A 25,455-nucleotide genomic window follows, 5' to 3' on the forward strand; every position below is an offset into this window, starting at 1 on the left:
TACTGAACCAAAGAGCCCAAGCTTCATTGCTAGCAAAGAGCTGTTGCTGCAGCGCCTGCTCTATTATGTGTCTCTTTTGTTGCTGTAATGATCTATGTGGAGTAATTACAAAAGCTTGTTTGTTCGAATGACTAAAACTAGTACAGGGAGATGAATAGTTCATCTACAAAATGACATGTTTCCTAAATGTTTGGCTTAGTAGTAATTGTACAAGGAAAATGTGGTTTGCACTGCTGGCCTAACAGCACATCCTCCACAGTAAAATTAGAGAGAGCTTTCCACAGTCTTGTGTTCTGGTATAATTCTATATATGTTGTTCTTATGCAGATTATCTCGATAATGGCAATAATAAAATGGCAATCCAGCAAGCGGATAAACTGCTCAAAAAACACAAGGATCTTCACTGTGCAAAGGTAGGTGTGACTGCAGTGCACTGACCTCGTTTGGCAAGAGGAGCACTGAGATTGGAGTGTTTCGCTGGACCTCTTGGGCTGTGTCCATGGTCTTCCAGAGCCTACGGTGTTTTCTGAGCCCTCTGGAATCTCTTGGGCTGTTCTGATTCACACAATGTTGTGTGTCTGGAAACTCACAGATGCTCTTGGTGTGCTGCTTCTAATGACTGGAGTGTAATTGGTTACACCTGAGCTAATTGTCCAGCTGCCTCTCAGAGCCACTGCAGGCAACCTCGGCACCTGGGCTGTGCCTTAAAGATGCCTCTTCTAGACCCTAGGTTGGGATCAGTCTGTAGTAGTTTGGACCAAAACATTTGCTTGGGAGGTGTAGTCCTTACTAGAACATAACAAGGTGATTTTGGAGGTGTTTGCTCTTCTGCCTCTTGTTCACTGTCTTCCTTGCTGTGCCCCTCCTGAAGGGAAAGGAGTTGTTTTCCTCAGTTTTCTGAACATATTACTATCTTTCTACTTTTTTCCCTGTGGTTTTTCCTCTGTAGTTCATCCCACTTCTGCATTTTTAAAGCTTCCCAAGCTGAGATGAGTGTCGTTGACCTGAATCTCATTTATGTCACTTCTCTCTGGCCAGTTACTGAAAGAAAAAAAAATTAAAATAGGCAGGACTGGTCCATTTTCAGTCTGCAGGTAGGGAAAACTGAGTGGCAGCTGATGTCTTGGAGCAGCCTGTGTGTTTGTTAAAAAATGCAAAGCCACACTCTTTGATGCAGCTTGCGTTTGGAAGTTTTCCTCCACAGCCATATGGATTAGAAGCTTAATAAAACCTGAGGTTCTGTAGGAGTAATGAGGTGGTTGGGCAAAGCCTCTCCTCACAGGGAATGAGAGGCTTTTCCCTGGTAACTGCCAACTGTGTTTCTAACAGCTGCCTCTGTTGTGTCAATAGGTTCTGAAGGCAATTGGCTTGCAGAGAACTGGCAAGCAAGATGAAGCGTATGCTCTGGCACAAGAAGTAGCAGCACTTGAACCCACAGATGATAATTCCTTGCAAGCACTAACTATTCTTTACCGGGAAATGCATAGACGTAAGCTTTTTCCTTTACCTCTCCTGAAAATCAAAATTATTTATGTACTTCCCAGAGGTATATGTGAGCCATAGTTTCATGGGAAATGTGCGAAGTCTAGGGTTTGGGTTATTAAGAGACTCTGAGAATGTAAATTGCTAATAATAATCCATCCCAGTCGGCCTATGAGTTCACTTTTTAATGAAAGCTACTGGAATTTGTTGTCAGTATATGTGGTAGGGGTGACATATCACGTCTGTAGTTTGCAGTGTGCTTAATGCTGTGAGACCATAGTCAAGGGGTTCAGGCCTCAAGAAGCTGTGTGACAAAGAGAAAGGAGATCCTGGCCTCTCAATTTGACCGCATTAGCTTTTTCAGTGCAGTTCCTTGTGGTGATACGGTATTTTAAAAACACTAAATCATTAATATTTGAGTGACAGAGTGAAACTGCATGTGCTTTGCTGAAAGAAGCCAGACCTTCTATACTGCTTATCTACAGCTCTAAACAGTTGTTGTTTCTGGCAGCTTCTTGTGGTTCTTGGTGGAGGTAGCAACATTTATTGTTGAATTGCTGGAGCAATGACAATGGGGTGAAACAACTTTTGTAGAAACGGATATTTGGTATCAGTCTGCAATACAGCAGTTGCTTATGCTCTCCTAGGTTATTTCTTTCTATATGTGTGTGTATGTATGTGTGGAGTTAAAGCATTCTTTCTTGAATAATAAAAAAGTATTGTGTGGATGTATGACTTCAACGTAAACAAACCCCTGAAAATATCAGAAGCCTTTCTGTGATTCTAAACAATTTGCATAAGCGTTAAGCTCAGGTTTCTAACTTTTAGGTTTATACCTCAGAAAGGAAATAGTAGGTGTTAGGTACTTCCACTTCTGGTCCTGCAAGAAAAATGTAATTCGATGTTTTATGTATGCATGTCAAGGATATGTAAACTATGTGAAAGACAAATTACTTTTAGTTTTCTAATGCTATTCTGAGACATGATTGTATGTGTAAGGAAAAAAATCTGGAAGGGTGAAAATGTAAGAAAGTTTTTCAGATTGTAATATTGTAAGTATTCAGTCATGATGGAGCTATTATTAAAAAGTAGTGTGAAGTTTTTTACTTGTTAAGAGTACTAAAATAGGCAATTGGGAAATAACAGGATATGACTAACCTAGGTAAACCTGTGATAAGAGCAACCAGTTTGATACTGGCTCTGAAAGTGTTCTGTGTTTTGATACATAATTGACTTGGAACAGTCATTCTGCCAGGAGTAGAAATCTTCATTCGGTTTAATGCTCCAAAATAAACATTCTTAAGAAAAAGACTTGAGTGCTTCTGAGCAGTTCAGTTGTTGTTGTTAACTCTTATTTTGAGGTTGGTTTGGTTGGTTTGTTTTCGGCACTTTCCTCCTTTGGCTAATGTTTGGGGTCTTGGGGGGGAGAGTGCCATTTCTGTGGTCGAGTGTAATTAGATTACTGTTCAGAGTGTCACTGATGCAATCTTTAGGTAGCTGTGCTTTAAAATGATTCCCAAATTTATCGTAACTCAAGCATCTGGTTTTGGTTTAGCGGAACTGGTAACTAAACTTTATGAGGCAGCTGTAAAGAAGGTCCCCAACAGTGAAGAGTATCACTCTCATCTCTTCATGGCCTATGCCAGGGTTGGAGAATACAAGAAGATGCAACAGGTACAATCAACAATTTGTGTTCTGGTCATTTTAAGGTGTCTTTTTCTGTGTTTCTTACTGTTAATGCCTTTTCATATTGTAAAGTAATCTTCCAGGAAGCTAGGCTGGGTTAATGCAGAAGTTGTACTCTGTTAGTCTTCACAGAAGACCTTTATTTCGGGAGTGGGTTATCTGAAGGCAGATGCTTTCTTTTCCTTACGTGGGACAGGATGACTGTGCCTTTTGTGTGTATATCTGATCTGATAGATTATGTTGGTGATTTTGGGAGGTTTTTATCGATCTGTCTTGAGCACTACGGTGGTTATGTATGAGGCAGTGTATTGTAACAAAATTCGGGAATAGATACAAGAAGATGTAGTAAGATCTTCTGATCTCTGTTTTCAGACTTGATTTACTCCTTAGTTTGCTGTTATCTTTCGGAAGAAAAGAGTAATTCTGCCCTTGCTTTTGCCTTTGGAATCTAACATATAACTACGCTCGTATTGGTTGTAATTCAGTGAAGGAAAGCTAAAAAGCACTTCCTTTAAGTACATCATCCCAGCTGGCAGAACAGTGTCTCACGCTGGTTAGTTTTGTTTTCACCCCTTCCAAATTAGGTGCCTGGAGAATGCCTATAAATGGAAGATTCTTTTCAAAGCATGCGCGCTCACTCTTCTATATAGAACAGCAGAGAGAGCCGAGTGCATGAGTCCTAAACTCCCTCTTGTTCGCGCTGTGTTAAGGTGACTTGAATTTTTGTGCAAGGTTGGTTTAAGTCACTAAAAGAATATATTGAGCAGAGTGTTATTCTCCATTGTAGCTCAGCTTGTATGCTGTTTGAGTTCAAGCTGTAGGTAGGGGCTAAGTTATTAATGTACATGTAATTACAAGCCTCGTATGACAATCTAAACCTCAGAGACGTGACTGTATGTTAATTGTACTCCTGGCTATGACCACGAGTGGAAAAAATGCCAGTTTTGCACAGATAACAATATTTTTCTGACCTTTTGTATGGTTAAAATGTCATACAAAGATGTACCTAGTTAAGTTATCCAGACATTGTCAGAGAGGGATGTTCCAGATTGAGCTGTGCGTTTGACCTAAGGCATTAGAGATGCAAAGAGTGCGTGGATGCTGACTGATGGGAGAGTGAAAATAAACCCCAGCGTCCTGTGTTCTGCAATATTTCAGTTGAAAGCGCTGGAAAATGCAAACTGAGACAGCAACCAGGAAATTGTCACAAAAGCCCATCTGTAGCACTAGACTGTATTATAGGTGGTTTCTTAAAATTAATTACAGACTTTATATGGATAAAAGTGTTGTCTCATCATATACAGACACTGGAAATCTGAGAGAGGAATGTGTGAATATCTGTTTCTGTGTTAGGCTGGAGAATCTTGAACACTTTGGCTTTGCTTTGATACAGGCAAGCTTTCAGCTCAACCTTTGCTTAACTACTTAATCACGTGTAGGTTTTTTATCTGAGTATGTGTACGTATGAAATGAGTGTTGGAGGGCAGTTGCTTACATGAAGAAGGTGTGCTTTGGTGAGCTTGAGCATACCAGTGAAAATCAGAACTGGAAATATCTTGCTCACTCCTAAAGAATAAATCTTATGCTTCCTCATGTAGTTACCACTTCTAACTAAAGCTGTCATCTGTTTAAGTGATCATATGTGCACCTACTCAAAGTACTTGATCTTTGAAACATTTTCACCCTCTGTTTTCTTCTTCTTCTTCTTTAGCAATGTGTGTTAGGATGGAAGGGCTCACGGGCTGATAAAAGTCCTCCCATCTAGTTGCTAATTCTGTGTTGTCTGCTGCCATTGTTGCTGCTTAGCTTGTGCTAACAGATATGTTTCAGGAATGATGAAACTTTGTCTTATTTTTCAGGCTGGAATGGCACTTTATAAGATTGTACCCAAAAATCCTTACTATTTTTGGTCTGTGATGAGCCTGATTATGCAGGTGTGTACAGTGTCGCAAATCAGTTTGACTTTTGCCGCAGGTATAGTGCAAATATAGAAATGGTCTGAGTGAAAATATTGGAGATTATTTTAAGTAAAATGTGTGTTTGAACCATTTCTTTATGATAGTGGAAGAAAGACTGAGCCCTTCTTAAGCAGCTTTGTTGATGTGGTTCAAAATGAATACTGTGGTGTTTTTATAATGCAGCTTAGCTGGTCTGCCTTACCATGTTTATACCCTTGGATTACTCTCTTATCTGGACTAGTACCCTACTGTCTTTGTCGTTAAAGAGCTAATGAATAAATCCTCAAACATCTGCAGCTCCTTAGGCAGAACTGTTCTCTCTGTAACTAGGTTATAAAGGCTCTCAGAGAAAATAAATGAGAGCTCTGGACTTAGCATGTCTTTGAGACTGCAGAAAGACTGCAGATCAGCTTTGCTGCTGTTAGTTGAGATAGCGGATTCAGGCACTTACCAAACAACCTGACAGAGTGTTGACCAAGCAGAAAATAAGCATGGAGGCATTAATCACATTCTCTAAAATACTGGGCTGTGGAAAACAAAAACATGTTCTTGCTGCGTGTTATTTGCCATGGATCTTACATGCCTAGGTGTGTGAGTCTCTGGACAGTGTAATCAAGAGTGAGCTTTTTCCATGGATCCCTAGTTTTTTTTTACTGCCTTTAACAGAGCAGTTGCTCTCTGCACGTGACAGATGGCTGCTATGAATGTGTGGTTTTGGGGGGATTGAAGCACCTGGGGTTTTTTTGTTTCCTTTTCTAATTGGAAAAAAGCAGTGGGTGGGACAACACAAGCAGATGAGGTGTTACAGTAATTCTTCTCTTCCTTAGTCTATTTCAGCACAGGATGAAAACCTCTCAAAAACAATGTTTTTGCCACTAGCTGAGAGAATGGTGGAAAAAATGGTGAAAGAAGATAAGATTGAAGCTGAGGCTGAAGTAAGGCTTGTGTATACTTGCAGCTTGAACATTATTGAGGCAAGGAATGCACTGTTAAAGGAAGTTGATTATTTTAACAGTTTTCCAATATAATAGTTGGTAATGTTCTGGAAGTAAATGTGAATGTGGCAGGACAGAAGGAAAACCAAGAGCAGAGGGTTGAGAGGGATTTGGAAGAGTGTGGCCAAGGAACTTTCTTGGCATTTGATTTGACTGATGAAGTACTTGGTTGTGCTCCCTGGGAGGCCCCAAGAGAATCTTCAGGACTGATAATGGAAAAAAGACCTAAATTCCTGAATGCTCCACCCTCTGAGATGCTAAAGATAGCTTTCAGTCCTGGCTATCTCCTGTTTCTAATGACAGTAACGCAAGCCACTTATTTCTTGGCACACCTGTATATTGTTTTACTAGCAGATTTCATTGCAGTCTAATTTTTCTTTTAAGGTCGAACTGTACTACATGATTCTGGAACGTTTGGAGAAGTATAAGGAAGCCTTAGATGTTGTGAGAGGAAAACTAGGAGGTAACTTATTCTGTCAATTAATGATCACAGTTGTGTGGGGGACACACCTTTGCTTCAGACTTGTTCACTGATTCAAAAAAAAAGAAGCCTGACTCTTAAGACCAGTTTCAAATATTGATGCAAACTCTGGAGGTGCTCTTGTGCAAGCTGGTTTTACACATCTCTTTATGGTATTTAAGCATTATTCAGTGATGAACTTTGCAGCAGTATGCTTAGCAGTAGTAAATTGGTGGTGTGTTAGTTTGTAGCTGCCATCCTAAAAAAATAAAGTTCCTAATATCCTACATTTTTGTGGACTATTCCTAGTGATTAAGATGCAGTTGCAGTTTTAAGGAGCTGGGATATGAAGGTTTCCATAGCAAATCTGTCCTTTCTATCATTTGAGGGCCTCTCTTCTGTTCTCTTACACTTACTGGTTTGCATCCTTGGCTATAATAAGCAGCTTGGTGCAGAAAGTAGGTAGAGAAGGAAATGCATTGATTAAATAAATTTGCCCTTCTGTTTTTCATTTAGAGAAGCTGACAAGTGAGCTCCAAAGCCGCGAGAACAAGTGTATGGCAATGTACAAGAAGCTGCGTAGGTGGCCAGAGTGCAATGCGCTGTCGAGAAGGCTGCTGCTGAAAAAGTGAGATTATATTTCTGCAGTCCTACTAAAAATCTGAAGAAAAATTCCCGTCTAGTTGTGAATTGCTTTGTTCAGTGGCTTTTGTAAATGGTGGTTAACATCAGAGCATCTCAAAGCATTTCCAAATGTTTGCCCTCTAAAGCCTGAAGGAGAAGGGCAGCAGGATGGATTGTTAAAGGGACATGGTGAAGGTCACAGGGACAGTCAGTGTCAGGACTGTAGTTGCTTCCTTTTGAAGACTGACTTTAGCAACACATTAACGCGATAACATTTTGTGTACCTCCTTACTTCTAAAGGCTGTGCTCTTTGTCCAGCTCTACCTTTCATGGAGAGAGGGGAAGGGGAACGGCATTTACATTTAATTTTCTGGAACTTCATTTCTGTCACTTGTCCAGACTTCATACTGGGAAGTGCATGTAATGCTTTGAACAGATGCAGAGAGAGGACCTGCTAGTATGATCAAATCTGTCTTTGGAACTGTCAAGAGAGATTTGTTGTTTGCTTTTGAATTTAGCTGTGCTCTAATCTTAAGTATAGGTTCAATACAGAGGAGAACCTTCTGCCTTAGCATTTTGTGGAGACATTAATGAGCTCTGAGTGAAATGTAAATGTTAAGAGGAGAGTTTGCAGCTTGCCTCAATTCTTTATTGAAATTGTTTCCTTTAATACATTTCAAGAGATTCAGGATGATGTCATTCTTAAGATGTGAGACCTTTTCAAGGAGAAATTATTCATATTACAGGTTTTTTTTGTAATATGTGCTATTCCTTAAATTCAGATTTTGCAGGGAGTGCAGTTTTAGAAGTGAGTAACTGTTTTAGCAATTCCCTAAACTTTGTTCTGTGCCTGGTTTTTGTTTCAGCTCAGATGATTGGCAGTTTTATATAACGTACTTCGATTCAGTGTTTCAGCTCATTGATGAATCCTGGACACCTCCACCAGAAGAAGAGCAGTAAGTTAACAGTTTTGCTGTGGATGTGTTTCCTTTGCACTACAGCAAATTGTTTGCATTCATATATTTAGTAGAGCACCGTCTGCATCTTTGGGTGACTTCTGGACATCAGACCCCAAATTATGTGTTTTCCCTACTTTGTTTTGGGGGCTGGCAATAGTTTGTTGGAAACAGATGATTAAATGCTGGTTTGTACGCTATAGAACTCTTCCAGTTCCTATTTTTCATGGTGTTTGAGTTAGAGAATCTATCATGCCAGATTTCCTGAAGAATATCCTGGGAGTATGCTGAGCATGTGTTATCAATGCCTTAGCTATGGGAAAAATCAAAAAACCCTTTTGTCTCTTTAATTGCACAGCTCTTTGGAAGGAGAGGTACACTATTCTATAGAGCAAGCTGTGAAATTTATAGAAGAGAGGATAACAGAAGAATCTAAGAGCTCTCGGCCACTTCGCGGACCATATTTAGCTAAACTGGAGCTGATTAGACGTTTGCGATACAGAGGTTGTAATGATGAATATAAACTAGGTAAGAGCCACTAACTGGATGATGAGTTAATCTTTAGAGAGAGAACACAAACTTGGAAAAAGCTCTTTGCTAAATCACTGAGTTCAATAGGATATCTGTTGGGAAAATGTGCATGCTTTTGAATGTAAAGAATTTTGAAAGCATTAGAAGATGAGCCTTGAAGAAAACCAGATATTTCCAGACTACCCCGAGGCCTGTAAAAGCAAATGTGGAAACTTTCAAAAGGACCTGTGGGATCTAGGAGCATATGGTCACTGACACCATGATGAACAGTGCATTCCTGAGGCATTGCTTTTGTCGAAAGCTGTGCTGTTTCGCTGTAATCTCTGGGTGGTTTTTCCTTTAAATTTTTTGGCAGCAGTACCAGGTTTTTCTTTTTAAAAACTCGGATTTAAAGATTGCATTTAGGGAATCAGTGAAGGAGAGAATGTGATTAGAACAACATCTGTGCTACCTACTAGTTCCTTTTGTATTTCCATCCGAAAATAAGTTACTGGTAGATAAGCGGAGGCTGTGTATGCGTGCCTGTTATGCTGAGCTCTTATCTGCCAAAGTAGCTTGAATGAAGCTCTTGGGGTTTTTTTGTGTGTGTCCTTGGTTACCAAAGACATTGAGCCTCTGTTAAAATCTGCAGCAGTGCAGCTATTCGTTTTCTAAATCACTATGTAATCTCGAAGGGGGGGAAAAAAATATTACCAAAGGCTTCTCATAGTGATTTTACAGATTCAACTTTTGATGGAGAATATTGAAAAGATGAACTGGCCTTTCTCTTAGGTGATCCAGAAGAATTAATGTTCCAGTACTTCAAAAAATTTGGGGACAAACCCTGCTGTTTTACTGATCTCAAGGTATTTGTGGATCTCCTCCCGTCCAGCCAATACACAAAGGTAAGGAAGGATAAAGAAGTGGAGGCAGGAACTGCAGTGCTTGTTTGCACTCGGGTTCCTTTATCTTTAAAGGCCTGTGGGTCATATTAAAAGACTGGAAACATCAAGTTTTTACCTTCTGTTTCAAATTCAGAAAACTCTTTGAGCTGCAGAAAGTACAACGGACATCTGAATACGCTGAGCAGTTTCATTCAGAGGATTTTTACTGGACACTAAAAACTAAGTGTGATCCTGCAGAGTCTCAGACACAGGTGGAATAGTCATTTGGCTTTTTCGTTACCATTCGAAGGTGTCAGGGTGCTTTGAGATGGTCTTGGTTGAATTCTCATATTGAAAATGAACAGCTTGTAATGCTGATGAAAATTACAAGAGATGAGCTTGTATCTTGAAATGAAGAGCTCCCTAGGAATTGTAGTTCAGTAGATAAGCTACCCAATTAGCTCTTTTGAAAATGAGTAATCTCATCACTTTTGTTTATAGATCACAGCTTACAAAATGGAGTAATGTGAAAACAATAAAGTTCTCATTGCTGGGTACTGTAACTTCTGCTTTACAAAGAGATCCTCTTCTTTCCCTTCCTACTCATCGCTTATTTTTCCCATTAAAGTTGTATGTTTTATGGGAAAAATCTTCTCCCTCGTCTGACGCAGGCAGGGTGTCACGGAGATGTTTCACTTGGCTCTGCTGCGGTACTAGAGAGTGGACACACTGATACCGATCAAGGGGTGACCAAGGGACCTGTGGCAATTTTTCCAGAATCTCTTTCTGAAACAAGTTCTCTTTAACTGAAAACACTATTTGTGCAGTCATGAGCAGCTTGTTGAATGACTTCAGCAGCTGGGAATTCTGTCACTCACACCCCATTGTTTTTCTAAGCCATTGTGTAAAATTATCAGAGCTGGGGAGGGCTAGATAGGGGATCCTGGGTCAGCCAAAGGCTGCTGGTAAAATGTTTGTAAACAAAGTGTAGATAATGTTGGTGTTTTCTTAGTTTATGAAAATATTTCTTTTTACTTCTAATACAAGCTCTTCCCACAGCCTCATTAATAAGGAGAGCAGTGGCCCTGACATGTATGGGTTGCTGATGATGTTTTATATTAAAAGGTGTGTTCCCAGAGATGTGATCAGAAGGATATTTGTCATAGTTCTGGAAGTGGTGATACCATTGCAGGGTAACCTTGAAGTCCTGAAGCACTGAACAGGTTAAATCCTGACTTTCCAGGAAACAAGTTCTACACCTGGAGTGGCAGGGAATGTTATTTAAAAATAATGGTTTAGGCTTTGGTTTTGTCGCAGTAAACCATGACTTTGAATAAATTCTATAGAATTTTTTGATTGGCCTTAAAATTGCTGCTGATTTAGTGCATAGATTGTTGTGTTGTACTGATGGGTTAGAAGGTCTTCCCAAGTGAATGGCTGTCTCTGAAGCACACATCTGCAGCAGTTTAACTCGGTCTAGGGGATGTGTGGCTGAGCAGGGTTAGTACTGCTGAAGTGCTGATGTGGTTTTGAAATGTGAAAGTTTAAGTTACTTACAATATTTATAGATTCTTAGGTTTGTTCTTGTTTCACAGCAGAGGATGCTGGAGGTTGTTGTATCCTAGGTACAGTAGCAGGGTGACACTGAGGCTATACACAGTTGGGGGGGGTCTTTTCTTTTCCTTTTCATTTTATAAAAGAGTTATGAAAAATGTTAAAGTTCAGTAGCTGAGAATGTGGCGATCTTGCTGGGCCACCAGACACATGGGATATTCCAGAAATAATCCTTGTAGCATCAGTTATGACTTCCTAGAGGCATTAATTGGAGTATAAAGCCTAGTGATTTTGTTGACCTTGACCAGTTTGGCAAAATCTCAAACTGAAAAGATCTGTCAACACAGTCTTCGTCAAAGTCTGTGGGGAAACTGGGATTTGTGTGCATGGTGCTATGTGTTCCTCCTGTCTAGCTGTCTTGCTTTTTTCCCCAGGCATGCATTGATGCAGTTCTTGTGTTTCAAGAGCAAATGTAGTAAAGCTGAATTAATTGGCTCTAATTCAGTTTTAAGTTTGTAAACACTGTTGGATTTTAGGGCAACAACAAACCACTGTCCAGCCCTGACTGGGTGTTGTGAGAAGTCTGTCTCCTATTAAAGTTGTAAACAATGAGAGGCTGCTTTTCTTACAACTTAGCTCAAAAAAAGAAGTCATTAATCAAAGATTATGACTTCACAGAGTACAGTGCATTACTTCAGAGTTGAGAGAGAATGTAGTAGCTAGTACAAAACCGCTGTTTCTTGGAAGTGTGCTGTGAAGCCTTTCAGTAACTAATTATTTTAATTACGTATGTTATTACTGTGAATGTTAGCAGGTGCTTGAACTCCCTTGTGTGTCAATGGATTGGAAAGCTGCCTGTGATTTGTTTTTTTCCTCCATCTGTTTGATGAAACTTGGTAAAAGCTGTTGAGTGCAACCCAAGCTGTGTGCTCATCACCTTTCCAAAAAAAAAAAAAAAAAAAAAGAAAACAGCTCTTTAACCACTGATTTCAGTGTGACATCAGGGGTGACACTGACATTTCCACCTTGCTTTCTTTGCTTGATTTGAGGGAGGAATGGATGCTTCCTGTTGGTGCAATCCCAGATGCCCTGCAGAAGTTAACAGCAGTGTTTCTCTTTCAGTTCATCAGTCAATTGCTGGAAGTAATCCCTCTGTCGGAAACAGCAGGGAGTGAAATCGCACTGCCAGCCGATATCAAAGCCCTCCAACAACACTTGTGTGTGGTGCAGCTCTCTAGATTGCTTGGTATCTATCACGCCATGGATAAGAAGCAGAAGCTGACTGTGGTCCGGGAGTTGATGTTAAGATACCGCCATGGATTGGAGTTTGGTGAGAAAAATCTTGACATCTTATTTTTTGTTTCTTTTCAATTGTATATCTTAAAGATAAATGAGGCGTTCCTGGGTAGTTTAGATGGTACATTTGTGTCTTTGCAAAATTGCCTGTGCCTTTAAGCAAAGCCAGGCTTTATCACTGGTGTACGTAGGGCAAATACCTGGGCAGTAATATTAATTTGTAGGTCTTGCAGTGGTAGAACAGTATTTTCTTCTTCCAGCAGAGGTCTACATATGAAGTGACCCAAAGTCCCACTTGTGTGATGAACAAATGCAGCATGTATACAGTTGTTCCACTTTTTAAGACAGCTCTGGGTTTTATAAGTTAAGCTGTGGTTATCCTCTGCCGGATAGCCGTGTCATTTGATAGTGCTGACAGTGTGAGAAGCGGCTGACAGTGCTGCAGTAATTCAAGAGTAACTTTCTTTTTCATTGCAGGGAAATCTTGTTTGAAAACTGAATTGCAGTTTTCAGATTATTACTGCTTGCTTGCAGTTCACCTGCTGCTCGATCTGTGGCTAGAAGGTATGTTCCTAAGATCATGTCTTGCTTAATAGCACCCTGGATGGTTGTGGTAGAGAGACAGTGTCCCTGTGGCCAGTGTGTTCCTGGCATGGATTTTGTTGGGCTAGTAGCTTTCTGGGTTTTTTCGCAATATGAGGCATTTCGGGAGTCCCTCTGTTCAGGTGGTGTTTGATAGGAACCTCACTGACCCCTAAAGGGATTTAGTTTTTCTGATTAATTCTGTAAGTCTTGGCAGAGCCTTGCTGATGACTCTTGCAGCTCAGTGCTGGCTGTCTTCAGAAGCTTATTACAAGTTTCCCATGTAGGTAATGTTTTCTGTCCCTTTGCATGAGTCCTGCTGACAATTCCCTTCTGATATCAGAGGTGTTTTGAGAGTATTTCTCTCTCTCCCTGACATACTTAGAAAATCCTGAACAGTCCAGGACTCATCAGGGAAGGTCACTGCTTCTACAGCATGCCCATGTGGAGTGCTTTACTCTGTACAAATGTGAGCTGGATATTCCCTGTGAGGAATTATTCCTCCACCTTTCCGTCAGAGAGCAGCTATAATGCTGGGATGGGTGTTACGTTTTAAGGGCAGCAGCGTGGCTAATGAATGCCATCTGGGTGTTTAAATGCACGGGACCGTTTTGAGAGGTGTGTAGCTTGAGGAAGGGAGCTTCAGTGCTCAAGTGAACTGTGCTGTCAGCATTCTGTGCCTCTCATCACGCCTGTCTGTGTTTTGTCTTTGTCACCAGGTGAAGAGACAGCTGTGTGGCAGTGCCTAACTCTCCTAGAAGAAGGGTTATCTCATAGTCCTTCTAATGCTCAGTTTAAATTGCTGCTCATTCGAATCTACTGCAGGCTTGGTGCATTTGAACCTGTCGCAGAGCTCTATTCCAGCCTTGATGCAAAACACATACAGCATGACACCATCGGGTGGGTAGTATATACTGAGAATAATTGGTGATGGTGACCCTCCAGTAACCAGTCCTGAGATCTTCAGTTTCCTTTGCTGATGAAAATTAGCAGATTATCAGATTTTCATACAGTGTTGTGTAAAAGTGTTTTGGAATTACACGAGACACATCTACTGAAGTATACTCCTCTTCTCATGGAGTATCGTTCCTGTGTGATTTTGATCAGTTTTGGATTTTTGGAGTATTAACTAAAGGGAATCTGAAATAAAATTGTGAAATATATCAGTCATAGTGTGGTGTTCTGGCTTGTGTCCTTCCTCAGGAAAGCCTGGGAGCACTAGTTAAGAGATGCCAAATGGTCATGCTTTGGTTAGTGTGTTTGGGGGTATCTAATTAAGTAAAGCTCTTGCACACTTTGCAAGGTGGATGGAGGTACTCAAGCCCCCATATACTGTTTTTTAAAAAATTAATAATTCCTTCCATTCCTGTTAAAAGCTTAAGTGTTAATATGAATGTTGTGATTGCCATCTGTTGAATCTCCAGACCTTTCGTTAAAGCTGGACTGTGCTGCGGTTGGCTGTTCAGAGCTGTGTTTGAAATCCAGGTTTCCCTGGGGTTGTGTGCTGATATTTGACTCGTGCTGTGTTGTCTTGCAGCTATCTTCTGACGCGCTATGCGGGCTCCCTGGGCCACTATGCTGCTGCATCCCAATCCTGCAATTTTGCACTCAGGTTTTTCCACTCCAACCAGAAAGATGTAAGTTGAAAGAAACCTGTGTCATGTAACATGGTAGTTATGTTAAGGTGCCTTACAGAAGTCTGTGTCCTATGTAAGGGCTTACAGAAATGTAGTGGTTGATAACAAACAGGAATAATACTTGCTACTTTGCGTTCAGAGTAAAGGTTGCCTCAACATGTGTTTCTCATTACAAGAATTTGTAACTTACTGTTACATGGGCTCTTGCTTTAGCTTTCTACCTGTAAAAACCAGTTTTAATACTCATCAGAAACAGATATGATTACTTTTAAATGAATTATGCAAGAATTTAAGTGAAATGTTATGTTGCAAGTAAGTCCTGGTGTCATATAACTTGTAGCATTTTGGAAAATCGTACAGCAGTCAGGGATGGTGGGTCAAGATGTCCTGGTTTGTGTCATTGCTCAGCAAAGCCTGGGAGCGCTAGTTAAAACAGACATTCCAAATGGTCCTGCTGTCCTGGGCACACAGGGATGGTGGGGAATGCAATGGTTTGTGCTGGAGTGAAGCCCCAGATCCAGACAGCTTTCTCCTACATACCTGGTTTTGGTAGTGGTGGCTTTTTTTTTGGCTTTTTTTTTTTTTTTCATGAGCAGTAACCTATTCAGTCATGTTTAAAAGTCATTTGTTGATGTTAATGAAAAGCATGACTGCTGGGTGAGAAGTGAAAGTAGTGAACTGAAAAAACTATGGGATGTCATTAGTGTGCTTGGGAACACTGCATTGTAAAGCATCAAGAAATCATCTTTCCCTGGAAAACAGTCTGAAGTAACTTCAAGTGTGGTTACCTTGGAAGAAGGTTATTTTCTTTGCCATGAATGATGAAGGTGCTTGCAGCAGAGAAGAGCTGATTGTCTCCAGTAGCTCAACATCCATATGCAGACGAAGACAGCCGTGTTCCAAGCACTGTTTCCAGGAAAATGCTACTCAACTCGTGTTCCAGAAATCCTGAAAAGACAGTGCCTGAATGGTTCAACCTGCCTCACTACCACACCTTAAAAGGTGAAATTGCAAGAGGGTCGAAAGCAATACAGTCTGCATTATGTAATTCTTCATGCTACAAGATAAGGATGTGACCCTGGAACCCACTTGGATCATATCTCGTCTTGGAGACAGAGTATTGCAACCAAAGGACAATGAGCCATTTGTGATCTTGGCTAGCCAAATCTCTTGTGTGTTCTGGACACTTCCAGTGGTTATCACCTTAAGATCCTTTTAGTTGTGAAACGCATCAAAAGCTGAACTAATTTAAGTGTCCTTTAAACCCACTGTAAGGTGCAGACTCAGGGTACTGGTCGCCTAGGATGAGGGCATGACAAGAGTGGAGATGAGAAAAGGGAGTCCTTACCATAAGACAGGTCCCAAGTATCATAAGGTCAGAGTCTGCTACCAGTTTCTGTGCTGCTGTGGTTCTGCTGGGGTTGCCCTTGACACTCAGGGTCCTGATACCAGCTTCCCATTCGAGTCCCGTAACAGCATCTGACTGCAATGTTAAAGGAGGACTGTCTTTAAAAGTTACCTTTTTACATTATTTCAGATACTGCCTGCTCCTCTCCAGGTTGGTGTTTAAGATAGCTGGAATGTCTGCCGCAGCATAGAGAACGTGGCCTATGGTGCGCTGTGTGGGACTCTGCCTAGAACAGGAAGCATGGGATATAAACGAAGTGGTCTGGCATAAAAATATCGCTACTGATTCAGACTGATTGCTTTAGACAAATGTTTTCCTTTTGACTTGCTGAACGTAACAGCCTGAAGTGAATCCTGTTTAAGAGTGGGTCCCATGAGTAAGAGCCATCTAGGATGCTGTGCAGTCCTGATATAATATTTCTGCTCTGGGAGAGGATGCCAAGGACAGGGAGGAGAGGGAAGGCAGTATTGCTATATTTGGCCAAAACTAAAAGAGCAACTGTATCCTTCTCAAGATAGTCCTCCTTTAAATATGCAGAATCACAAGTAATCTCTCTAATTTTCTTGTGTCCGTCCGTCTTTAATTTCTCCAGATACTGCAGGCAAACAGAACACCAACGTGTCCTATGGGGATTTAAAAACCACGTCGATGCAGTTGAATTAGCACCCATAGCGCAGTCCCGCAGCCTGACAATGAACTCTGCAAGGCTGTTTATCAGAGGGTATGTTGTTGAATATTTGGCATATTTTTTTCATACAGTGCAAATAACCAAATTTCTTAGGGCAAAAGAAAAAGCTACCTAGAGGACATTTCTTATTTTGGAGGGGAAAATAAAAGGTTTTCATCTGTGAGTGTTAGTTTCTAGTCTCTCAGAGCTTCCAGCCAGGTTGAGTCTGTTAGCACCATATAAAGTTCAGTTAACCAGAGACCTTTTTTTGGTGCCTCTCATCTTTAGTGCATTTTATGATCTTGTTCAGAAGAAAATATTTGATTTGCCAGAATTTCTCAATTGTGGGGTAATTCTGATGTAAAAAATACAGCCATCTATCTCATCTGAGAGCATAAATAGTTCACTCTGTCTCTACAGTTAGAAATTTTCCTTAAAATATAGTACTTGTTTGGGGCTCCTTTGTCATATAAATCTCCTTCTGGAGATTGCTTGGACTTGATGTGAAATATTAGTTGCGTGCCTTGTATTGCTGCATTTCATCAGAGGGGAAGCAAACTATCCCATGGACCCTGAGAGTTCCTGTGATGTTTAGATTGTATTGTAATGTGTATGCACTGTGCGGTACTATCTTGTGATGCTGTATTCAAAAATCTAATAAAAGAGAGAAACAAAAAAATGTGTGAGTAATTTTTTTTCATCTATGTTGTGGTAATATGTGATGCACATCCAAGTCATTTCCAGAAAATCTGACATATATTTATTTTGCCTGAAAATAGTTCTCACAGTGAAACAATGATTTAGTGATTTGAATAATGCATCTCAAAAAAAAAAAAAAAGGGGAGAAAATAAGGCCTTCTAAAATCATCTCTCCCCTCTAAGTATTTTTCAGTCTCAGTGGCAACAGCAAAGTGCTGTTTCTCAGTGTTGGTTTGGTTATTAAATCACCCTGCCTGGTGGAGGACCTGGGCATTCTCAAATTATAGCAGCAAAACTTCTGGGGTGACTTGGACAAGCAAAACTGCAAGCTTCTTCCAGGGACTGAGTATCTGCCAGATTCTGTACCTCTGGGTTAATGAAAACCCCAGAAATGCAATTTCTTGGCAATGACCTTGTTAAACTCTGGTTCTTCTAAATTTGTGGAAGTAACTAATGCAGAGACGGTGTGTGTTTTCTTCCAGACCTCAGAATATATCATTCAAGCCTACAAGTATGGTGCATTTGAGAAAATCCCAGAATTCATTGCATTTAGAAATAGACTGAACTCTTCCCTTCACTTTGCACAAGTTCGCACAGAACGGATGTTGTTAGACCTCTTACTTGAAGCAAATATGTAAGTACAGCAGTGATAAGTGCAGCACTTTGCACATGAAAAAATTGGAGATTTGTGCATAGGCAGAACACTGGCCAAGCAAGACCTTGGAGAGTTGCACTTCCAGGTCTTTGGCAAAAATCTGTGGGCTGCTTCTCTCTGCTTCTGATTTGTTCTCCCCTTCAGCATCCTGGTCAGTACCATGTATGAGTAACATTTCTGGCTTCAGAAGAGCTTTACAGTGGGGAGAATGTGGTTTGTTAGTGAGCTGTGTTTTTCTATTTCCAGTGATCAAATATTTGATTTAATGTTGCTTATTCTTGCGTACAGATCAACCAGTTTAGAAGAAAGTATAAAGTCCATGAGTCTGAGCCCAGAGGAGGATGACATTCCGTGGAAAGATTTGCGTGACAACAGAGACCTGACAGTCTTGTTTAACTGGGATCCAAAAGACAGGTGAGTAGAAATATCCTTAAATGTAGAGTCACGCCTTTTCCTTACAGCACACATGGCAAAGAAAATCCTTTCAGTGCAGCTGCCATATTTAAATGTTCTCTAGGCTGGCTAACTTCAAACTTAACAAGCATCATTCATCACTTCTAGCAGTGCTGCCTTTCTACATATTAATACAGTTTTCTGAATTTCTGATCACTCCTTCCTCTTCATACAGTATTCGATAACTTTGGGTAGGCTTTTGTACCTGAGTGAAGCTTGCTACTTTGCAAAATTGAAGCATTTGCCTGAAAACATTTGGTGCCTTTCTCTAGGGACATTTCTGAAGAACATAGGAAACTCTCACTGGAGGAAGAAACCATGTGGTTGCGAATCCGGTCTTTAACTTTAAGGCTAGTAAGCGGACTCCCAACTCTTAGTCACACTATTCAACCAAAGAACTCTGAAAAGACTGCAGAGAACGGCGTCTCGTCCAAGATTGATACAATTCGATCCCTGCTTCAGCAGCTGGAAGCGGCAGTGGATTCAGGGAAGAAGTTTCTAGAACAAAAAATTCAGGTACCCATTAAGGAAAAAGCTATCCCCAAATATTAAATGAACGTGAATGCAAGCAGAGAAACTGAATGCGTCTTGTAACGTCCAGCAGGCTGCAGAATGCACTTAACTGACCCTGAGTTTGTAGTGTATGAATCTGACTGAGAGATGTGCCAGAGACACTGTGTTCTGGATAAGGAAAAGCTGCAACACCTTTATCTTTTTCTTTGCTTCTTGCCTAGTATCCTGTCCTTGGCCCTCCTCCTACCCGAATGGCTGGCTTCTTCAGTAATGGCAGCTGTCAATGCCAGACTAGCTTGTTTTATCTTGTTAGTGATATTTATGAACTAGATACCAATGGCTTAGGTAAGTGCTTGAGGGGCGGGGGTTTAACCTGGTTGTCATGATGTGTGGTGGGAGGGAGCCAGATGGGTCTCCATTCAGTTTGAAAACTACTGGCCTTTGGGTGATGTGGACCCAAACTGTTTCTTGTGCGTTAATTTTTTGAATGACACTAAGTTCCATGGGAGACAATGCTGTAATGTTTTATGTGAGTCTTCATTTTTGTACAGTGTTGATGTAATACGGATTCTCTTTGCAAGCAGTTGCATTTGCTTTTGACTGCTAACACTAAATTACATCTAAATGCCTCTTAGTTTTCTGGAAGCAGAAAATACACAAACTTGTAGTTTATAACTACTTTTTTTTTTTCTTTCAGAAGATTCATCAGAAATCCAGGAGAGGATAGGGAATAGTTTCAAGTCTTTAGTAGAACGACTAACAGGTAAATGGTAACTCAAGAATAAACCCTGGTTGCTAAGGTCACTACCTTACCTTACCTGGTGCTCTGAGGATGCACTGCTGAGTGTGTTGTGGTTATGTGGTTATGGGGAGCGTGTTAATGCATCTGCAGACACCTTGGAAAGATACTTGAGAGCAAGACTGAGATTCCCTTTGGCTTGTCTGATTGTGAAGCTGTTGCATGCTGCAGAATGTTGTTATGTCCTACTGTTTCACTGCCTTGCAGCCTAGTCTTGGCAACTGTTGTCTCTCTGGTACTTGGTCAGGCATGCTAATAAATGGTGTGGAGATAGTGTTTGTAATGAAATACAATTCAGAGGAAGCTTCAAAGCTGGACCTTCTCAAGAGGCTTTTGCCAAATTTATCATTAACTGCTTAGTGGTCAGTGCTCTGACAGCTTTGCACACTACAGCTGATACATACTGCACAGAAAACAAGTACTTAAGTGGATCTCTGTGTCCTGAATATGGCTTTTCGTTTTTTCTTTTCAGACTTGTTCAATAAATGTAAAGGTGATTTGATTGAAGTCAGAGATGGCACCTTGAAAACTCATCCAAACCTGTTAGAAAACCTAGTCTTCTTTGTTGAGGTATTTTTTCTTATGGAAACTAAACGTTTTGGAGTACTTTAGGGTAGAAATGTCACAACTAAAGCACAGTGAAAGTTCTTTGATCTCAGTCACTCATGAAAGCAAAGTTTTTTTGTTGCATATTCTAACTACTCTGAGTCTTATCAGTAGAAACTCTAAAACAAGTTTAGAAGCTGCCTGCCTGTAAATGCAACTTGTAATGTACTTGTACCTTTCTTCCAGACGATCTCCATTGCCCTGTGGGTATCAAGTTACTGCGACAGTGTCCTCCGACCTTTTAAATCCAACCTGCAGAAAAAGAAGAAGAAAAAAAAAGAAAGCAGTGTAGCTATGGTAGAGACAATATTCCTTTTTTTCCCCCTACCCCCAATCCAACAGCACGTCTATAGTGAAAGAAGAATCAGGACAGATGACATGTTAATAAACCATTTTTCATAAACTTTGCCTTGTAGAGGCTGATGTGGGTTAGAGATTACTCAGTACTAATTTTTAATTCCTTTTCTATTTAAAATCAAATGGTGAGCATGCCACATTTCTGACATCACGTGACACGTTTTTAATAGGAAACAGTTTAGAGTATCATAGACCTTCCTGCCTTGAATGTACTGCAGGAAACTAGTCAACTGGTAGTGCTTATCTGGGTAGGCATATTAGATTTTAGTTTGTTGCTGGGGGGAGGAATGGAATGATAGATGTTACAAAGTGGGTTGTTATATAGAATAGTCATTTGAATAGGCATTAATGTGTGTTTGTAATTTTAAAATCTGTATTTGTTTTTATAGCCGCCTGTATTTACACATTTTCTGGATTATGTTACTGAACTACAGACATTAACTTCCAATGTAATAGATCACATTAAAGGGCTTGAAATAATTCTGACTGCACTAAAACTTGAAGAGCTGTCCCTCAAGGACACTCTGCTTTTACAGGTAAGAACTTGCATCATTGTTTGTGTGCTCTATACATTTGTGTGTGACTGGTAACAGCCTGTATGTTCATGCCTATGGGATAGCTTTGTTGAATGCTTCTTTTCCCCAAAATCTTTTACTGGAAGGAGAAAAAAGAAGATGAACAAACAAATGACGTAATTGCCCTGAACCAGAAGTTAGGGACCAGACTGCTAGAAAGCTTAGTTTGAGAGTGGTGAGTTAGTTTTTTTGGTTTGTTTTGTTTGGTTTTTTTATAGTGATACAGTGACTTGGCCTCATCTGATCAGCTCTAGCTTAATACACAAAATAATCACAAAAAATGAGATTTACACACAGGAATTTCAAAATACTTTAATTTTGTGTGGTATGTTAGTGGAGAAAAACTCAAGGTTTTAACATTATTTTGTCTGTGATATGACTTATTCTGTTATCTGTATTTTAGCATGTCATCATGGATGCAGAATTCCAGGAAACATTTGACATTCACCTACTGCTGATTAGTCACTTCCCTGGAAACTATTACTTGATATTTGAAGAAAAACAAGTGGCAACTCCCCCTCCCCAGCTATATAGGGAAAACCAAAGGCAGGAGTAAGAGGTCGTGCCAAATTTAGACATGTGAAGTGTCGGGCTCATGAGGAAGCTTGGCTTCTTAAGCCATGGTAGTCAGATAAGAGTTAAACTTTGTGATAGACAAGTTCATGTTACTGCTGTAAGGGATATTCTAGCGGTTCACTGCTGTGAATGTATTTGTTTAAAACAGTGGGTGAGATCCTGAAAATAGTGTCAGAGTCCAGCTAAAAAGCCTAGAGGTGACTGCAAGCATAGAATTGGAATTTCCTTTATGGTGCTCTTGAAGTGCAGGTGGAGATAGAAGGTGCAACATAGCAAGGTGGTGGAATAGGCATTGTCTTCTGATACCCAGGGGAGGGGCTGGGGGAGCGGTGGGTCCTGCTCATTGTCAAAGGATTGTGGATTCTGGGAGAATGGTGAGGAGATGACTCCCCTCTCAAACCTATCTTAGTTTGGGGGCTGGGAGAGAGTGATTTGAGAAAGCACAGGCGGAACCTGTGTTAGCCAGGACCCCCACAAATTAAATTAGGAATCAGCACTTAAGACAAAAACACATCTCTGAAGTTTGGCCTAGAGGGCATTGGCATTCATGTTCATCTAGAGAGATCTCAAGGATTTAAAAGGTGCACCCATGTATTTCAGAATTGTGCTTCTGTCCACCTGAGCTGCTGTTAGCCACTTCAATTAGATTGTCCTGTTTATTTTATAGCATGTTACTTAAAATTTCCCTTGTTGGTGTATGAGGCTGATGTAGAAGTATCTCAAAGATACATTAAAAAAAAAAAAAGAAACTGCAAAAACTGAGGGAAAGCAAGGTAATCCCTTAGACTGTATTTAATGCAAATTTGAATAAAACCAAAAAAGTACATTTTCGTAGTATCACCAAAGAATCTTCACTTCAAAGGGATAAGACATTTTCAGATAATTGTGTATCTGTAATTTTTCTGGTTCCTCGCTGAATCAGCAAATCCTTCCATCTTCCCTTTGATGCACATGGCAGAGCTGCAAAACCCAACTACTACATTCACGTGGATTTGAGCAGAAGCATCTGTGGGAGTCTGCAGCTTTTCCTGCGTTTGTTCACAATGTTTGCTATTCTGTTTGCTGTTTGACATTGTCACAGTAAATCCTGATAAATACAGTCTGCATAGCTCTGCTCAGACCTGGAGCTATGTTTGCCGCTCTCTGTGTTTAGAGCTAAAAGGTGCTTTTGAAAAAGTTCTCGTGTTTAGCGAAAATTCTGGTGTGAATGGGGTGATACTGGCAGTGTATCAGCTGAACCTTGCCGCCAACATGAGATTTTCCCACATGGGATTGGGTTGCTCCAGCTGTGCCTCCCAGGCTTTTCTGCTGTTATCTGTACGAGTGTCTGCAAAAGGCATCCTGATAGCAAGTCACCTCTTGACAGAACAGTGGTTGTGGCCGCTGCTTTGGGTACCGGGATTTGCTTTCTGCACACAGAGATACAGCATCGTTGGGTCAGTGCTAACCTCACTGTGCCTGCAGGAGCAATGCCAGCAATGCTGCATCATGGTGGTCCTCCTAAAAGCCTTTTAGCATGAATGTTTTAGAAAACTGCACATTAAGAGGAATCTCGTCCTTTTGGGAAAGCTAGGTACCAGTGTTGCTGATTTAGGGACATCTGAGCCTGTCCCAGGCACTGCAGCTCACTGTGCAATTTGGTGCAAGACTCTTAGTTGGTTGGCGTTCATTTGCTGTTTGACTTCACTTTTCTGTGTAAGAAATTCTCTGCTTTAATAAATGCTGACTAAAATAAAATGCTACACACACTCTCAATTTCAACCACAAATATTTTTCACAAGGATGTTTCCAGAAGTTTTGAAGAAATGTTAATGTGTTACCAGCCCTGTCTGGGCAATACCAGTATCTGCAGGAATTACTGCTGCTGAGCAGGTGTTGCTTTCTCTGTGCTGATGACATTCCCTTTGTGAACTTACACTGTGGTCCGTGTGAATTTCTTATCAGTGTTTGAGATGGTAGGGGAAGCTTAACAGGAGGATTTAAACAGTTACAGTGGAGTGATGATTTCTCTTTTGCGTTTTGCAGGAAGAAAAAAAGTTTACAAAGACTGTGCAAGGGAAGGTCCAGAGCAGTTACCATCACTCAGTTCAGGAAATTGGAGAACTGCTGAAAAAGAGACTTGATACCATTAAAAAACTAAAGATTTGAGAAATGCATCCTTGACAGACTCCACAGGGGAGTGACACCAGAGTTCCAGACAGAAGCAACATCCCGTATACCATCACTTTAATCCAGAACTTCTTCATAATGCATGAAGGACTTAAAGTCATAAAACAATTTTTTTTAGGTATTACAGATGTACTGAGCTGATTTAAATTATTGTACATAATGAGAAGCAGGGACCCTTATTGGGGTTTGACCACTTTTTATACATGTTCATAAGCATATTGCAACAGGAGAAAATTAACTTTCTTCCCTTTTGATCTCTAGAAACAACTGGAGATGGTCTTTAGAAGCAGCAATAGAAATCCAGTGTAAAGCATATATCTCAAAGGAGTTGTATTTTCATCACCATACAGTGTTTATAATTTTTGTATGGTCCTTGCCTTAGAAATGCAGTAATTGTAGATGCCCGCGTTCAGCTGCCTCCCATGAAGTGAGCCCATTTTGGAGCTGCCTATTTTGTCCGCAAGCCACCTGGTCCTACTGAAATAATTCAGTGTGTTGGTCCAGCAGAGCGAGGTGAGGCTGTGCTGGAGGAACACCCTCTGCAGCCAGGTTTCCAGCAGAGCCCAGCCCTCTGTCACAGGTGGTGAGGCAGGTTCCTCTAAAGAGAGAACTGCTGGAGGGAAGAGGTGGTGTCAGTGCGCATGCGTTTGAAAAAATTGCAAACCTGATGAGGAGCAAACTTGGCCATTAAGCTTTAGAGAGAGAGATGGCAATCAGTGTTTCAGCAAAAAAGACAAAACCAGAGACCTTGTATATAATAGCTGCAGTGAAGTCTGACATTGCAGTCTGATTTCATGTCAGTTTAATGTAAAACAGCAATCATCATGACTTTTAAAAGTGTATTTAGATTACTGAAACTTTAAGATTTAAATATTTTAATAGAAATTAAATCCTATTGGCTTTGGTTTTAAGTTGGCAGAGGTAACTTTTGCTTCCGCTGTGGTATGAGGCTGAGAATACTTTTTGTAACTGTATGCTTGCTTTTTGCAGTTGATCTTTGATTATTCAAGTACTAGCTCATTAGGCTTTCTTTTAGAAAGTGCAATCACATCATCTGCTCCACCGAATCTGCATTTATGCTGGGTTTTTTCATTATAAAGCAGTAATGCAGCCTAAAATTGGTAGGCAACAAAAAAAGTTACATGTACCTGCAATACAAGGGACAGGTCAGACTTTACAGATTCTTATCTCCTGATTTAAAGCAGCTAGTATCTGACGTCTATATTTAAAGTTTTAGAGAGCTGACAATCCTACCTTTGTCATCTCTTCTGATTATGGTTTGTTAGTAATGCTAGAATGTTGATGAGAGTATTTTTTTAAAATAAATCCCCTGTGTAAAAAAAAAAAAAAAAAC

General features: G+C 40.5%; 1 protein-coding gene across 1 annotated transcript; it reads left to right on the plus strand.

The window, feature by feature from the left end:
* The first annotated feature begins 332 nt into the window (after positions 1-332).
* Positions 333-24,723, plus strand: NAA25 (N(alpha)-acetyltransferase 25, NatB auxiliary subunit). The gene is made up of 23 exons (XM_010084315.1): positions 333-413; positions 1,351-1,489; positions 3,038-3,156; positions 5,028-5,102; positions 5,954-6,061; positions 6,506-6,584; positions 7,098-7,209; positions 8,072-8,161; positions 8,520-8,689; positions 9,464-9,576; positions 12,232-12,439; positions 12,883-12,969; positions 13,707-13,887; positions 14,525-14,624; positions 17,881-18,032; positions 18,342-18,467; positions 18,779-19,022; positions 19,241-19,364; positions 19,717-19,782; positions 20,291-20,388; positions 20,611-20,721; positions 21,171-21,317; positions 23,958-24,723. Exons 1-23 carry the CDS (start codon positions 354-356, stop codon positions 24,078-24,080), a joined length of 2,832 nt encoding a protein of 943 aa, XP_010082617.1. The 5' UTR covers positions 333-353; the 3' UTR covers positions 24,081-24,723.
* Positions 24,724-25,455: the final 732 nt, after the last annotated feature.

This window comes from Pterocles gutturalis, unplaced genomic scaffold, assembly GCF_000699245.1.
Source record: "Pterocles gutturalis isolate BGI_N339 unplaced genomic scaffold, ASM69924v1 scaffold42580, whole genome shotgun sequence".
NCBI classification, from domain to species: domain Eukaryota; kingdom Metazoa; phylum Chordata; class Aves; order Pterocliformes; family Pteroclidae; genus Pterocles; species Pterocles gutturalis.